This window comes from Tasmannia lanceolata, unplaced genomic scaffold (assembly GCF_043159265.1).
Source record: "Tasmannia lanceolata isolate RefF3 unplaced genomic scaffold, GAP_Taslan_0.1 ptg000013l, whole genome shotgun sequence".
In the NCBI taxonomy this organism is placed as follows: domain Eukaryota; kingdom Viridiplantae; phylum Streptophyta; class Magnoliopsida; order Canellales; family Winteraceae; genus Tasmannia; species Tasmannia lanceolata.
Window position 1 is genome coordinate 39575001 of NW_027518690.1, and position 17571 is coordinate 39592571.

Here is a 17571-nt window from a genome sequence, read left to right on the forward strand (position 1 = left end):
AAAACTCGGTTCAGATTGTGTTATCTACACAGAACCTTTCAACGCAGCAAGATAGTAGCAGCAAACTGATGATGGTGATACCAAAAAATTCACAACCAGTGTCTCAAGTCGTACTTGACCAAGAATCTGCCCAAGATAAAACCAAGTCAACTTCGGTGAGTCAACAATTGATGTGAAGAGCTATGAAATTTTGATTAAATCGGCGAGTCAAAAGACTTTTTGATTGACTCGGTGATCGAAACCAAGCTGATTCCGGTAATCCAATTATGAAGTCAGAATTTTTTTAACAGTGTTCACAACTACAGATCATGCCCATTCATGCTATAGTTTTGCACTCATCCCCACAAACTTCAAAATGGGACAAGACACACGCAAACTGATACAGAAATAAATTTTATCTTATGTGAGTCTCCATCAATTGTAGAAAGTTGTAGAAAGAAAAACAAACAGTTATCTGTTGAAAATATTTCACTTGAGAAAGAATTATAGCTCATTAAATCAATAGTAACACTAGATTCAGGAGCCATAGCCATCATAACAATTTCAAGTAACAAACCATACTTTCTGGCCATTCAGCAAGTGTTGGATCCTCCCAAGTTGCCCAGCAGCTTTACGAGGTATTGCTTTCTTTTTTGTTTCTGCCTTGTGCTCAATTTCACTGCTTGCAAGAGCAGCTTTTACGCTTTCCAGAGCTTCTGGTGTAATTGTCTGTGCATCCCTTTGGAATAATTGTTGGGCCTGTTTAAATAAAAAAAAGGCATAGTATTGCATAAGTTATTATTATTTTTCTTTTTCTTTTTCTTTTTTTGAATGGCAAGGAATTTTCATTAAAAGTCCAAAGGAAGACCGAGGTGGTCGACCTTAGAATTACAAAAGAAGAAACAAAAGAAAAACAACCATCGAAACAACAAACAACAGGAACAAAAGAGAAAAAAACAACTATTAAAACTATTAAAACAACTATAATAACAACTATTAAGTTATTATGAAGATAAAAAATAACTATTAAAACTATGCACCATGCAGTGTACTAATGGCACTTATAGTGAACACAAAAACTTGGAAGAGCCTGCATCTCATTGATAATTCTCAAAATATATAAAAATAACAAATGAATGAATCCTCTTATTTCCAAACAAATGGTATAAATCAGGTTGAGTTTTTGGACTTACAAAACCCCCAGCAAATGACATAATGCCCCAAATAATGTGGATTCAGTGCATGTTTCAAAAAGTAAGTTAGGAAGACTATAGTTTTCTATATAAGTCTCCTAATCAGTGTCCAAGGTCTTATCCAACTCTCTCTGATATTGAAGACAAAGAACCACCCACACTCCCAGTTAAAAGTACGGAATGAAAGAAAACCTCTTTTCCCCAAAAAAAAAATTAAAAAGGAGGAAGTGGTGAGTTTCATTTCTCTAAAGGAGTGTTCTAATCAATGTCCAAAGTCATGGCAACTCAAATTGAGTGTGGAGCATCCCTACACAACAAGTTATTCTTTGGATTAGAGTTATAAAGTAACTTATCGTAGACAACAGCCAATTCCTGCTGAAGTCTACAATATGTGTTATTAGATATCAGGATTATTGTAAGAACTATGTGTCTGAGCTGTGAACCATTAGTGAGATCTGCCCAAAAAAATAATTTGCAAGATCATCTATGTACTGTTGGAGCTATTATTCTCAGCCACAAGCATTCGAAACAAAATGTCCCTGATCCACTTGTAATACGCAAAGATGCAAGGCTAGATTAGGTACATAACATTACACAATAGCTATGATATGGCCGACACTTCAAATTTATTGCCTACACACGTGTCGTGTCGTGTCCGAGACAACACCCGTGTCGACACTCCTTTAGACACTTTTAGATGTACTGTTAGAAGTGTTAGCAACTTTATATGTATGTATGTGTATGAGTGTGACACTATTTCTAGTTTTTAGAGGTTTCCATGTCAGACACCTCGCATCCGTGTCGAAACTTGGTCGAAACTCCACACACGAATCCGTGTCCACAAATCATGTATATGTACTTTCTATTTTAGCTGTCCCCATTTCTAAATTTTGAGAGTTTGCCGTGTCTGACACCCCGTGTCCATGTCGAGACGTGACACTCGTGTCCGTGTCCACAAATCATAGCACAATAGGATATAATCGCATTCACGGACTTAGCAAATGCAACTCTGAATTTTGCATTTCTCCTAACTAATCTTCCAATGAAATTGAATCCCAATGAATAAGTGAAATTCAATCAATTGAGAAATTGGAGAGTAAAAAACTAAAGTATATACAGCTATATATAAATGAAAGGGCATATCTACAAATGTAACATGTAAAATATGACAAAGGTTCTTCTTGCAAGTTGGGCACTCAGAATTCTTGTCCAGCATAGATTCAACTCAACTCAACTCAACTAAGCCTTTGTCCCAAACTAGTTGGGGTCGGCTAATGAATCCTTTAGAAAAATTTCATGAAGAAGATGAAAGAATCTACCCGGCTCAAATTAACTAAGTCCAGCATAGATTCAATGTGGAAAAATTTTCACTCATGATGTAGGTTGCATTAATAAAAGAGCAAGAGAAGAGGGGGCGTTGAGGCAATAAAACCTCAGGGATATTTTGCGAACAAAACTTCTAAAATCATCGTTAATGGGAATCCACATTAAAAATTCCTGAAATACACTGTTAATTATTCAGAAAACTTAAGGGCAGCTCTATCAATCCGTTTATATAATAAAACTCAAAATTTCGGCTATATCACTTTATAAATATATGTTTACTTGTGTAACTAGCTTACATACTTGACCATCCTTAAGTTATTCAAAAATGTATAAAATCAAACAAAAGGCTATATCACTTCATAAATATATGTTTACTTGTATAGCTACCTTACATACTTGACCATCCTTGCGTTATTCAAGAACAAGGTTTTAAATTTCGGTTTTGGTGCCTATTCCGGCCACCACCGAAACCAAAATATTTCAGTTTGAGTCGAAATTTCAGCCGAAATCATGTAAAAAATATTATAATGATTCCGTTTTTTTATTATTATTATTTCAACCGAAATGTCTAAAATTTCAGTGTGAATTTCGGCGATTTCAGCATAAATTTCGTAAAAATGGCTAAAAACGAAATTTCACCGACAACTTGTAAAGAAACGATTTCATGTAAATTTCGCATTTCGTTTCATTTCGGCTGAAATTTAAAACCATGTTCAAGAATGCATAGAATAAAACCAAAAGAAAAAAGGATTGAATGAAGGAAATAAAAGTTACATGGACTTAATAAATTTCATGAGATACTTAACATAAGAATTTCTATAATTAATTTATACAGAACTAGAAATATGAATTGGAGTACTCAAGAATCCAAGAATCAAAAACTCACCTGCTGATACTGTGGCAAAGAATACACACCAGGGACAGGCGCGGTATTGGGATAAACTGATGGGAAAACTTGTGGTGTTGAGAATTTAGGAGGTGGAGGGAGATAGGGTTTGGGATATTGCTGGATAAGGTATTGAGGATCTGATGAATTTTGGACCGTTGGATCAGATTTTTGAAGATGGAAAGGGAGAGGGAAATAAGAAGGGTTGGAATATGTGAATTGAGAAGAAGATGAAGAAAAGGAATTTGAAGTGGATGCAGAATCAGACGACATGGTTTGGGGAAAGGAAAAATTGAGAAGGAGGAGAAAAAACAGAGACGAAATTTTCAGAAATTGTGAATCCTGGTCTTGAAATTAGAAAGATGGAGGTAGGGTTGAATTAGAGAAAATGAAGAGGAAGGACTAGGGTTTTGGTGGGGGTGTGAAGAAAAATTATCTAGGGTTTCTGCAGGAGGGAGAAGAGAGAAAACCCTTTTTTTTCGTGGGGGTGTGAAGAAAAATTATCTAGGGTTTCTGCAGGAGGGAGAAGAGAGAAAACCCTTTTTTTTCTAGGACATCATACATGGCTTCAGAGAGAGAGAGAGAGAGAGAGATTATAATATATGCTGCGTTTATATTGCCGGAATAAGGAATCGGAATCAAAATCCTATTCCGATTCTAGTCCAGCATTTGTTTTCCTCCCACAACTAGATGTACAAATATTCCACGGAATATTTTTCCATGGTGGCCCAACTGTGTTCTACATTTTAAACCTTCCCAAATCTAGAACATCACATTTTCAAGCCAAGGTACCTATTTATGTCAGGGCCCAACTTTTGAAAGATTTTGATCACCCAATAATATGGGCTCTAGTTCTTTATCTAAAATTTACCATATAAAAATCTCCGAACATTAAGGGCATGTTTGGATGCTATGAATTTGTTTCCGAGATGACTGATGAGAAGTTGATAAAACCCGGAAACAAAAAACTCTTCTCAAAATTGGATCAATATTTTCCGGATTTTTAGCAACTTCTCATCATGAAGAGAGCTGTTTTAGAATTCTGGTTTCCTAATTTTCAGGGACTTCACACTTGAAGATGCCTGATTTATCATGAAAACAAATTCCTGAGTGAGCCCCTCATTTCTTCTTCTGCCTGCAGACATATTCCTTGGAAAATAAGTGCACGCAAAATATTAATAATAATAATAGGGAATTGCTAGCGTTATGTTGTCACCATTCACGAGGTGGCCGCGAAATGCCTTTTGCGATGGACCTTCACAAATCCTATAATAAAAATAATATGGGAGATGGTTTTTTCACCCTTGTAGTATAATGTGCCCCCTTGTAATGTGATTTCACGCCAAAAGGCCTTAAAATCTGCCCACAGTTCACCTTAAAAGGGGGGCGCATTGACGTCAAAAAGCATTAAAAAGTCTGCCCACAATTCAAGTTACAAGTGGGGCGCATTATTCTACAGGCGGGGGTGAGAAAATCATCTCCCTAAAAAAAATTAAAGCAATATTTGGTGTATGGGATTTGGTAGGGAAGGCATTTGGCAGATGGGCTGTTACATGTGCCGGCTGCTCTCACATGCAATAGCCCAGCCGTGAAATGCCCTCTGCGATGGTCCCTAGCAAATCCTCTCAATACTTTTATATATAAAAAGAAATAGATACTTCGTGCCTAATTAAATACTCTCTTCTAATTTCCTTCTGCTCTCTATAACCAATGTCATAATAATATCATCAAATTGGAACAACATCCGTGGAATAAAGAACCTCTAAAATGCCAAAACTGATGAAAAATATCATGATAAAATAGCACTCAACTGATTACTACCTAAACCATAAGAAAATATCAACTAGCACTAGAAAGACAAAAAAATAAAATAAAACAATAAGAAAAAGAAGAAAAAAAATTTGATTATATCACTCAGGCCAAGCTTCTTAGACCTTTTGCTCTATATGGAGTTCTTGAGGCTTTCAGTTGACAACCACATCTTCTTTTGGATCACAAAAACTTTCTCCGCGTTCGATTCTGAATCTTCAGCATCTACTAATGCCACTGATTCCCAGTGTAACGCAGTTAAATACTTCTTAACAAAATCAACTACTGGTTGCTTGTCGCGAATGATCACAAAACCGGTTGGCCTGAGCATACGGTCCATCTCAATTAGCAGGTCCTCGCAACTGCACCCTTTCTTCTCCATGTCGGAGAAGAGGGTCCAAGCGTGGAGGAGATCATAAGTCCGAGGGTACGTTGAGAAGGCTTCACACCTGTTAAAATCAGCAAAACCAAACATTCAGAAACCTTCAGAGCTTCCTTTAGATGCAACAGAATATCTGAGAAACGAGGACCACTATGGTAGTTTATGTCCATGTCTTGGATTCAAGTCTGTTCTAGCTCATCATGAAGATATGGATCTCTCCAACATAGCATTCATCAGATAAAATGAAGAAACAAACACATGACAATTAAATAAACCACTGATTACACAAATGGAATTGTGTGGAGGTCTATTTGGGACTTTTTACCGACTAAAGTAAGCTTCTAAAACAAATGCAGTACCTCCTCACTTACAAATTTTACTCACCTTCTGAAAATTCTGGAATTTCGAAAAAAAAAACAATTGTAGTTATTTTCTTCTCACAAAAATGGGTACCCAGTAATTTTGGGAAAAATAGCCCTAAAAGAAAGGCTACTGATATTGGCACTACCATGTTTTAATAATTGCACAAACTCAGCTTGTCTTTTCTTTTTTGAACAACTGTCAAATGTTATTACAGTTTCCAAAGGGAAATGATATCCCCCCTCCCCTCTCCCCTTAAACGGATAAAATCCCCCCCTTTTACGGTTTCTGTGAGAATGGTTCACTGCTTGAGGATAAATTCACCCCCTTTAACGTTTTTCTTTGCCTTTAAAACTTAACGAATAACGTCAAAGGGGGGGATTTTCTCCGTCATAGTGGGAGGGAATATCATTCGCCATTCCAAAAAGCTCTCAAAAGCCAATTAAAAAACAAAAGACAAGCTGGTTTTGTGCAATTATCAAAACATGGTAATGCCAATATCAGTAGCCAAAAGAAATTGCACAAAGTACTGATATTAAATTATCTTAATATTTCTATCCTGAATTTAAAAAGGGTTTCAATCTCTAGCATAATCTATCAATCAAAAAGAACAAAAAACTAAAGCATAATCTTTTTGAAGGGCTTTCCCTTCTTCTTGTACCAGTCTTGAACCCTACACCTCATGGCAACAGAATACTTATTGCGTCTACCACTAGAGCATGTAGGAGATTGGTAAAACTAAAGCATAATCTTGATTTCCAAAACTTACTTACCAGTCATGTACGGTGCCTATCAGGCCTCTGTCGTAGATTATCTTGAGGGTGTTTGGTCCATCTTCTGGCACAACATTCATCACCCAGACATCTTTGGTTCTGAGAGCAGCTGCAAATGATCCCATGTTTGCCTTCATGTCCATCAGGTTTCTTAATGAGTCTGGCTTAATTTTTTTATTCAACAGATTCCAGTAACTCTCAACCCTCCGTTGCCAAATATTCTGCACAATATGAAAAGAATCATTTATCATGCCAAAAAGACTGAAAACATGCACACAAACACACAGTTAGTTGTGCATGAATAAACACATCAAACAGAGGGTTTAGTTGGATTACCGTGTCCTTTTCAAACATTTTAGTAGAATATTCAAAATCAGCAAGACGAGGAGGAGGGGCGATTAATCTATCCGGCCAAGGAGCTAATCCACTCCCCTTGGCTCTCTGGTTCTCTGAAAAAACCCAGACTAATTTAGTTATCGTTCGAGTGATAGCAACCACCATGAATCTGTTCAGATTTTGTTCTATATGGCTAGTCCATGGATTAAATGTCGATAAGATGAATTTGAATGATATCCTATCACAAGCAATCAGTGTCAATTCAGTGTTTTGAAGAATAGTGCATCCTTATTTATTTTGTTTTATTGGTAATATTATTATCATTGTTTAGTACATGAATGGCAGATAACAATCAGAAACTGCTTCTCAGAAAGTAGCAGTTACAGCCAACCAAACCTAATAAGTACATTTATGCAAAATTATAACAGCAAGCGAACTTACGTGAGAGGGGCCCTCTTAGCCCTTATTAGTATATAGTAAAAGTGTTGCCATTGCGCACAATTCTTCCCCTTACGTTACCTCCAAACAGTATGGGAGCCTTTCAGCTCGTATCGCTCACAGTCCAAGATCGAAATTATTTTTTTAATATCCTGGTTGTGCAGTGTAGACTCAATGATAAGCTTCCACTTCTAATATCTCAAGTGTGCCATCATTTGCTTCATAATTGGCTGGCTGTCAATGAAGAAACAAGGTATATAGTGGAAACAGTATGCAAGTCAACATCTTGGTGCCCCTTTAGTGTCAAGAGAAATGCTACTGAATAAATTATGTGTAGACCCTCATTCTATTTTCAATGTGTCAAAGTCTCTTGGAGAAGATTCATGGGGTAAATGATATATTCGCCCTTTTTAACTTGGGACCAATGTTCCCTAGAATGCGGTTCATTCCGGTACGCGGTACGGGAGTGGGTACAATGGTAGCCCGGTATGTGGTACGATGAAAGTAGGCTAAGTTCGTTATTTGGGGTCGTGGGACAGTTTGAACCACTAACTTGGGTCGCTCTGGTACTCTACGCGCGCGCGCGCGCACGCACACACACATATATATACACATATAATTTCATATATATTTTACATGAATATCATTCCATAGTACATAGTACATACATTTAATTAAAAACATCATGTATACCATTCATATTTATTCAAAATGAAATTTCCATCGAACCCAAATGATATAAAATTTGAATATCTCCGAATATCACTAAATAAGCTCCAGCATATATTGCATTCTCAATCTTAAATGAAAGCAAACAAGAAATAACCACTCCGTTCTGAAATAAAAACATAAAAATATGATATATGATCAAACTAATAAACTATTGTGCAGCTCCCTTTCTCTAGTCCACCGAAGTGTTCCCTCTTGCAAAGTTGGATATGCGAGTTTGTTGTAGTCCAAGTCGACGAATTGATGGCCTGCTTGAACTTGGAGGAGCAGGTATTATGCTAGAAGCCGACATCGAAGCATGCGGTAATGATGTTTCATCATATTTTTCTGTAAAATTGTGTGAAGGTTCAGGTCGCCATTTTTGGCGATCCGGGTCGCAAATGACCCACATTTCGGATTGTGCGATCTTGGATCACAGGTCAGAGGTTGAATGGCGACCGCGGTAACATTGCTTGGGACAGCCCCCCACTAGTGTAAAAGAGTAGTCATAAATACACTAGAGGGGGCTGTCCTAAGTAAAAAGGGGGGTTGTGGATATATCAGTCCCCTTTATTGCCACGATAAATCTAGTTTATAAATCCAATAACATTTTTTATAACGATTTTAAAGCTCCGGTAGATCCAAGCTCCTCATTCTGATTTAATTCATGGAACCATCTTAATGTTGTAGTGGGATCACTCTTTCAAAACTCCCTGCACCAATCATCAACTTGCCCAAGTCGACGCCCTTTTACCTTGACCGAGTTATTGTCCGAGTTAGTGTCAAATCAATCAAAACTCATTTCTCTCCTAAGTACATGGCTGCATCAAATGAACAATTGGCTGCACCGCGCCGAGTCCACTAGGCTTTGTTTTGGCCACATTTTGACCTGCATCCATATTTTGAAACAATGTGGGCTAGCTACAAAGTCACCCTTGAGGTGCCTGATGTGGAAATATGATCCTACACAATACTTACGAAAATGCCCAATTCGCCAAAATATGATCCTACACAGTACTTACGAAAATGCCCAAGTCACCAAAATATGATCCTACACAGTACTTACAAAATGCCCAATTCACCATCCTATTCAGCTCTTGATCCAATATTCAATAACACATAATTGGGCTCGTAAATGCGCAATAGATCTTACAATGCTGAGATTTGGGAGTTAAGCTACAAGCTTCGCAGATTTACATGGATGACAATAATCTATCCAGAGAAGATGGACCAGAATGACGCGGTGATTCAGGGACCCACTCATGCTAAACAGTAGGGACATTCGCGTTAGCGTTTTCGAAAGAAGCCACTGAGATGCAACATCAACTGAATGGGAGCACTAGGCCCCCAATGCATCATCAAGATTGATTCACTATTCTAAAGCGGAATAGACTCGGAGAAAAGTGGAATAAGAAGTCAAAAGGGTGGAGACAAGGATTGGATTTGTCTAGAATTACATATCGGAGAATAGTGGAGTAGATTAAAGTAGTGTTTGGTTGCCTAGCATAGACTTGGAGAGTAGGGCAGTGTTTGGTTGCACACACTCGGCATCCATTGGAATTTTGATAGAAAAGAAAAGTCAATCCCTTATTTAGTTGCCAATATTGCATTAAAACTCAAGGAGACTCTCCAACATGTTTCTGACATAATTATTGTCCTTTTGCCCATGCGCCATTCATGTCCCTCCTTCTCACTTTCAAACCAAATTCTACGAAAAATGGAGAATTTTTGTTGAAAAGTCTTGGAAAAGGTTTTTTCCTCCCTCTCTCTCTCTCTCTCTCTCTCTCTCTCTCTCTCTATATATATATATATATATATATATATATATATATATATATATATTGGTAATGACACCCCTACTTTTTCAAATACTCTCTTCGAGTTTATGCCGCGCAACCAAACACTACTTGCCACTATTCTCCGTGAGGTAATTCTAGACAAATCCAATCCTTGTCTCCTCCTTTTTAACTTCTTATTCCACTACACTCCGAGCCACACCTGTGCATCCAAACATAGCCCTAGGGGAAAAAGTAGGGATGTCATTACAAATATAGAAAGTTAAGAGAGAGAGAGAGAGAGACACTTTCCAAGACTTTTCAACAAAAATTCTCGTTTTTAGTAGAAATTAGTTTGAAAGTGAGAAGGAGATGAGATGAATGCCGCAAGAGCAAAACATCAATAATTATGTCATAAACATGCTGGGAAGAACCCCGGAATTTCAATGCAATATTGGCAGCCAAATAAGAAATCGGCTTGGCATTTCTCTCAAAATTCCAATGGATGTCGAGCGTTTGTGCTACCAAACACTGCCTAAGGGTCTAATCCAGTGAGAGTAAATATGAGAGCTTAACCTATTTCAAAGTAATATGCTTACCCAACATTGGTTTACTTTTGAATTAATTTTTGTTGCTCCAATCTGGAAGGTAAACTAAGGGGTATATAACTTCTCGTGCTCCAGTGACCACATATCATAGGGGGTAAATGTATAACTTTCTAAACCATTCATTTTACATCATTCAAATGAGAGGGCTACAATCATCTTCTTAGAAAGTTTTTGTCCGACAATCTACAATAGAGACCATTAAATGAACGGTTTAGATCAATAAAATAAGTGTACCCTACCATATGTCCATTTCATAGCAAATACAGAGCTCACCGAAAGAGAATTCTGATAATTTTATAAAGTTGTCATTGATTTTATCCAAAGTGTTGATCTTCAAATGAGCTATAAGAACCATTTTCCTGCAGATCCCCGTCTCCAATAATACAATCCTGCATATGAGATTCTTCGACAATCACAACTGTTCAGATTTAAATGGATGCATTTTTATCCAAATTCCCTCCAAACCTAACACCCTATCTAGGGTTTCACAAAATCCCCATTAAAACTACCATGTATCACTATTCAGTTACTTCTGGGGAGAGATTTGAAGAAACCCAAGTAAATTTGTACTCGAGGAAAATTTTGTAAATCGTAACCAGGCCTGTAGCCAGCGCTGGCAGCAAATCCTCACCAAAAGCATCTCTCTCTCCCAGTTTGTTGTTGGCAAACCAGTGCCGGCGAACGATGTCAAAATCCTCCGCATAGAATGGGCAAAGGAATTCCGCACAGGATCCATCGTCTCTGTCGATCTCTTCGAATCCAAGAGAGAAAGAGACAGAGACAGAGACTTACCATGAAACAGGCAACATAAGAGACAAGACGTTGAACGGGGCCATAAGGAAATGGAGAGAAATAAAAGATAGAGGAGAGGAAGAAAAAAATGTGGGGAGGGCATTCATTCGTTCGAGAGGAGCCTTATTTTAGGTTGCGCTAGAACTCCGACTTACCCGGGATCCATCCCTGACTAACGTTCCATCCTAATTATCATCTCAATGAGGGTACGCAACTTTCCCTCTCTGGGGTAAATAAAAGGCAAGGCGGAAGCTAGTTACCCCATAAGCTTCTTAACTTTTGACTACTTGAACAACTTCAGTTTTTGCATGGGGGGTAAACGAATGTTTTACCCCCTATTTACCTTGACCCTAATGCATTTTTCTGCTAGCCTGATCACAACCAAACAATTAAGATGAAACTCACATTTTTCCATAACAAACAATTAAAAATGACCAAGGTGCACATTTAAATTGCACTTGCACTAACTGTCAGGGGCCAATAGAAGTAGCTGCCCATTAACCTAGAGCATACACATCATTAACTCAGAAACTAGATGTAGCACTAGGCTCTGCAAGTCTTTGCATGCGAACAAGTTCAAGATCAATAACGCCAGCTTGTCTAAGAACACACAAGGAATGCAAGATATTATCGTGAAACAAACATTACATGATAAATGAACCAAACAGAAATCTGGAACCCCGCAGCTGAAGCTGAGGAAAAAACGAATACCGGTACAGGAACGTTCACAGAAAATGCAGATATCTAACATGATGAAGCCGGTGAGAAAAGCTTGAAAACTGATGACTTCTGAGATTCTAGTTCTTTAATGATATTGTGAAAACTTGTGATCGCTAGTTCTAAAACTTTCTTTCTACAAAGTTTATCACATTTTGGATAAAAAACAAATTTTTCTAAGCCTTTACTCCTTTTGCTTAGTTTCAATGTCAAAATTGCATGCAGTTTTTGAGCTGTGTTCTACCTTAGTCAAAACTGATTACAAAGATGACCTCAAAATAGAGCATGTTATACGAGAAGTCAAGAACCCATAAGCACAGGAACATGCATATTGAACTGCATGACTTTGTTGGATATTTAAAAGAATAAAAGCATCCATATTTTATCGAATGTGACACAAACCATGGGGTAGTAAATCCAATATGCTGTGCTTAACAACATAAATAGAAAAGCCTTCACTATAAACTAGATTATAATGATCATTCTATAAATATCATTTTATTACATGTAATTTTCCAACAAAGGAATGTAACATACATTGTTAACAACGTCATCAAATATTAAGGATCTATAGTGCACCAAGGAGTTCCTAAGTTTATATTGACTTAACAGAAAAAATGATCTATAGTGCACCAAGGAGTTCCTAAGTTTATATATTGACTTAACAGAAAAAATGATCTATAGTGCACCAAGGAGTTTCTAAGTTTATACTGACTTAACAGAAATGCCGAAGGTATTCCATTTCTTGAGCATGGATAGTTGCAGAAAAAAAAATGCACAGAGATTATGAGAAGATAGAAAATAATGCCGGAGGTATTCCATTTTCTAGCATACTCACGCTGAGAATAAGGAACAATGCAAGCTTTCATTGGCACGCCCCACACAGCATCCGCATCATCATCAGATCCACACAGTGGGGGTTGAGTACCAGGCTTTCTTTCCATGTAACAGTCGTTTGTCAGAGGTTTTACCCAAATGACAGTTTGATTTCTTTTGACAGCAATTTTCCAACACATACGCTCAACAAGGGCACTCATCTCTTGCCAGATTCGAAGATCCTCTTCATCCTGTGCATATGCTTCTGGGGATGAGTAGGCAAAGTAGCCTCCTGGCCTAAGCAATCTATCTAACTCAAGCAGAAGGATTCCATCCCTTTGAAGCCAATCAATCCTACAACGAGAACAGTGAGCAAGTTCAAAAGATCTGCTAGGATAAGGTAGCCTCTTTGTTCCCAACACACCAAGATACGCAGGAATCCCTCTTTCTAGGGCAAATTGGATCTGGTTTTGATGCACATCATTGGGGGCTAAAGACATTGTTATGATATCGGATGAAAGAAGATATGCTCCGAAGCTTGCAACTCCACAACCTACATCAAGAACAGTCCGGATCCTTCCCTCATTGTTTAAATTGTTGTTTGTGAAGTTGAGCATCTGTCCATGTAAATGAAGACCAAGATTATTCTTTTTGTCAACCGGTCCAGGACATGTATTATAATGTCCAGCACGAGGACAATTGGTTCCGGAAAAGGAAATAAATGTACATGATACAACACTATCCAGATGGGGAGGATGGTTGTATGGTTATTAAATAAGGTGAATTTGATTAAGTATTAAAATGACCTCAATTTTCCAATAAAAATTCAGGAAACTAATTTATAAAAAAATAATTAGATTGGTGCATGTAGCTAACAATTGAGAAAAATAAGAAGTCGCCATTACATTTAGTTTTATTTCAAACAGCTAAAGGTTCAGGAAACTAATTTATAAAAAACAATAGAATGTTGCATATAGCTAACAATTGAGAAAAATAAGAACTTGGTATTCCATTTAGTTTTCTTTCAAACTGTTAAAGGGAAAATGGTCTTACATTTGCAAGTGATGCAATATATTTATCAGCTCCATAATGAAAATGCGTGCCTCCCCCAGGAAATACAATCTTTTCACCTTTAACAACCATCCAGTTCTGGTCAGACTTTTCATGTGCAAGGTGAGTGTGAGGTATATTTACTTTCCATACTTCATCTCTACTCTTTGGCCACTTAATTGGAATCTGCAACAAGCAAGTATTAGGGTACCAGCAACAAAAAATGATGCATACTGGGAATCTAAAGATGAGAATTCAACAAAAAAAAAGGAACTTTCCTCAACTACATCTCTAGTACAGAAGTATGGGCAATCTAACCTTGTAGCCAGGGGGTGGGGGGATCAAGCAATTGTAGCGCCTTTCGGGATGAGGGCAATGCCGCTCATAGTGCTCCATCAAAGATAAATCCAGTTTCAACTTCATTTGGTATATCAGATTTCTGTCTAGGCAGGGAATTAACTCTGCATGACGATTGTCACAGACCTTTGGAGGCAGAAAGAAAAGCAAACCATAAGGAAATGCCAAAATTATGTATCATCTTAAATAGAAACATCCAAGTCGAAAAACAAAAACTTACTAGGAAGCTCTTGGGTACAATATCATCATCTCCATCTTCCATACCGAACTTGGTGGATGATTCATCTTGCTTGCTACCAAGCTGGGAGTCTTTATCGCCACCCAAATAACTTGACCCAAGTTTTCTCAAAGTTCTACCATATCCACCACGTTGAGTGTTAAAGAAGGACCCATAATATACAAATAGGAAACCAAGAAAAAACACCATAACAACCAAGGAAGTGACCAATCGACTCTTCTGGACTCCATCTGCTCTTCCCCTCATAATTATGGCTTCAAAGTCTTAATCGTGTTCTAGTTAAACTTCCAGAAAGGTCAGAGAAGAGGCCCCATGGGCAAATCAAATAACGGGCCGAGAACTACAGAACAAACACCAGATCCACTCATCAATGGCTTTACCCTGAATAAGTCCCTGATAATTTACCTTCCAAACTCTTTCTAATACTCGGTTCCTAGAAGATTAAGGGAGATCTCCATACGATCTATAGAACTCAGATACAATCCTGCAAAAATCAAAAGAAGAACTATCAGCTAGAAACTCAAATGCGTAGTTGGATGAAGACCCATTTCACTCACGGATCCCAAAAGAGAGAATCCAGATGTGAAATTACGAGCACACATTAAATTTCTCAACTCATATTAGTCAAACAAAAACACAGAAGTAAAAAAACCAAATAACAACCCCATTTTTTTTTCTTTTTGAATGACGAAGGATTATAATAAATATTAAGAGGAAGCAAGAGCCTCATGACTGCTGCTGGAATATCCCATTTCCTTGCATTGCAAATCATCGGGGATCCATTTTATGTAAATCCACCACCCTTGTCAATGCACAAAAAAGCTAAAGGAAAACCACTTTGATATTCAACATCAATCTCGGCCCCACTCTGGATAGCAAAGAGCATGTTGTCTGCATATCTTACTTAGCACAAGCTCCCCTCTTGATCTATATAAAGGCGTTTATCTTAACATCAAGCATGTGAGGAAAGATATTCATCAAAATAGGAGACACAGGGCTACCTGAGGTGGTCAATACATGACGAGATAGAATACAAATGAATACAAAAGGGGGAGCAAGGCTCTCAAGTAGGACGACAGTCGAAAAACTCTAGGCTTTCCTTAAAAACTCCCACCCTAGCCAACCTTATCAGCATCACTGTTAGTTGATCCTTTTACATGCTGGGGAAGCAAATGGACTATCCCGCCAGTCTATCTCGGATCTCATCGAACCATTTGCACATCCACCGAAGCACGAAGCGGGGGCGGGGAAGCGTGGGGTCTAGAAGAGTCTAAGGTTGGGAGCGCCGTAGGAGCGTTAATGTAATATTTTCATCATGTATTTCAAAATTCAAGAACATAAAAATAGTAATTTTTAACTATCTTCATATAAATCATTCAAAATTTAAGTACATAAAAAGTAGTAATTTCTAACGGTCTCCATTTTCATGCCCTCTTTCCTCATGCCTTGAGAAGATCTGCCTCCATGCTTGCTCCAATGAAGTACTTTGAACAGTCGGAGGAGTTTGATGAAAGTAAGTTCGTGAGGGGGTTACTAATGGACTAATAAGAGCAGGTTGAAAGCACCATGGGAGCGGTTTCCATTTCTTCGAGATCATCCTCCCTGGAAGCTCATTCCTAAGGAGCGCCGAATCTAGGTTCCGAGTCGGATCGCACTCCCTGGAAGCTCCATCCTAAGAAGCGCCAAATCGAGGTTCTGAGTCGGGAGGGCATCCCAAGGGAAGATTCCTGTTTCTACGTGCACATCTACAAGGTATTGTGTGATTTCCCTTCAGCCAATTGATAACATTGAGAGAGTCTCCCTTGACAATTACTCAATCCATGTAGCTACCCTCCAGGAGTCTGATACCCTAGAGCACCGCTCTAACCTCCACCTCGTTAGAGTCGGTGATCCCGATAGGAGCCGAAAAAGAACAACAACCCCAAGTTTAATTAAAATGAACAAACCGGTTCAATAAGCAGGAAAGGGCTCACGAAATTAGGTACAAGATCAAGCACAAAATCACTCGAATTCAAACATCTGGAATAATAAAAAACAAGCTCAAGCTCATAATCCTCTCACTACACTCCCTCGATCAGAAAAATATATATCTCAGAAAAAAAAAATAACAGTCGATTCCTAAAACTAGAAATTTGCCGTATAAAAACCTAGAATCCCGAGAAGTCACAACAATCAAGCATTTTAAAGAACTTACTGTTTGGAACTGATCTAGATCTGGAACAGATCTCGATCTCTTACAGTGATAGTGGGAGAAAGGAGAAAACCCTAGAATCCACAGAGAGAGAGAAAACCCTAGATTTTGATGGGGTTTCTAAAAGGGGAATGAAGGAGATGAAAAAAGACTGAAGAAGAAAATGCGAGTAAAGAAGGGAATTGAGACGAATGTTTTTCCTTCTTTTTCTCCTCCTCTTTCTTTTCGGGTTGAAAAGCGAATTTCTCGCATATATTTTAAGGGAGATGATAAATTCGCCCCTCCTGTAAAACTATTCGCTCCCCTAGAATGTGACTTCACGTCAAAAAGCTTTAAAGTCTATTCACGTTTTTGCCTTCCTTTTTTACGCTTTTTGACGTTAAATCACGTTAAATGGTGCGAATAATCCTACAAAGGGTGCGAATTTATCGTCTTTCATATTTTAATTTCTCGCATCTAGTTAAGTTTATCGGATAGTTAATGAAAAGGACAGTGATGAGTCTGATGACTGATGAATTCACCTCCTCGGCTCCTTCTAGAATGAATTCACCCTGTAGGCCTGTATTTTTCAAAATGGATTGTATAGCCACAACATAGGATGATCCAAACCGTTCATTTAATGGACCACAATGTAAATAGGGTGTGCTTCTAAAAATTCATTTTCATAGGATGATCCTAGCCCTCCGATCTATATAGAAACTCCATATAATCAAACCTCTATGGATCGGATGGTTAGGATCATCCTATGGAAATGATTTTTCAGGCACAGCCTATTTACATTGAGCCCCATCGAATGGACAGTTTGGATCATCCTATGGTATGGGCTGTACAGTCCAT

At 38.1% G+C, this 17571-nt stretch overlaps 1 protein-coding gene and 1 pseudogene across 2 annotated transcripts in view; both read right to left on the reverse strand.

The window, feature by feature from the left end:
• LOC143891229 (uncharacterized) overlaps positions 1-3657 on the reverse strand; it is a 17133-nt pseudogene extending 13476 nt beyond the window's left edge. Inside the window, exons 1-2 of the transcript XR_013255286.1 lie at positions 3385-3657; positions 562-738 (exon numbers count right to left, since the gene is read on the reverse strand). The product of XR_013255286.1 is annotated as an uncharacterized LOC143891229 (transcript). The remainder of the gene's footprint in view (positions 1-561; positions 739-3384) is intronic.
• Positions 3658-5042: 1385 nt separating this feature from the next.
• LOC143890086 (putative methyltransferase PMT3) lies at positions 5043-16893 on the reverse strand. The gene is made up of 8 exons (XM_077394633.1): positions 16738-16893; positions 14526-15027; positions 14267-14431; positions 13952-14134; positions 12921-13515; positions 7045-7157; positions 6709-6929; positions 5043-5642 (listed from the first exon to the last, which is right to left on the reverse strand). The coding sequence occupies exons 2-8, from the start codon at positions 14787-14789 to the stop codon at positions 5327-5329; spliced, it is 1857 nt and encodes a 618-aa protein (XP_077250748.1). The 5' UTR covers positions 14790-15027; positions 16738-16893; the 3' UTR covers positions 5043-5326.
• Between the last annotated feature and the right edge of the window lie 678 nt (positions 16894-17571).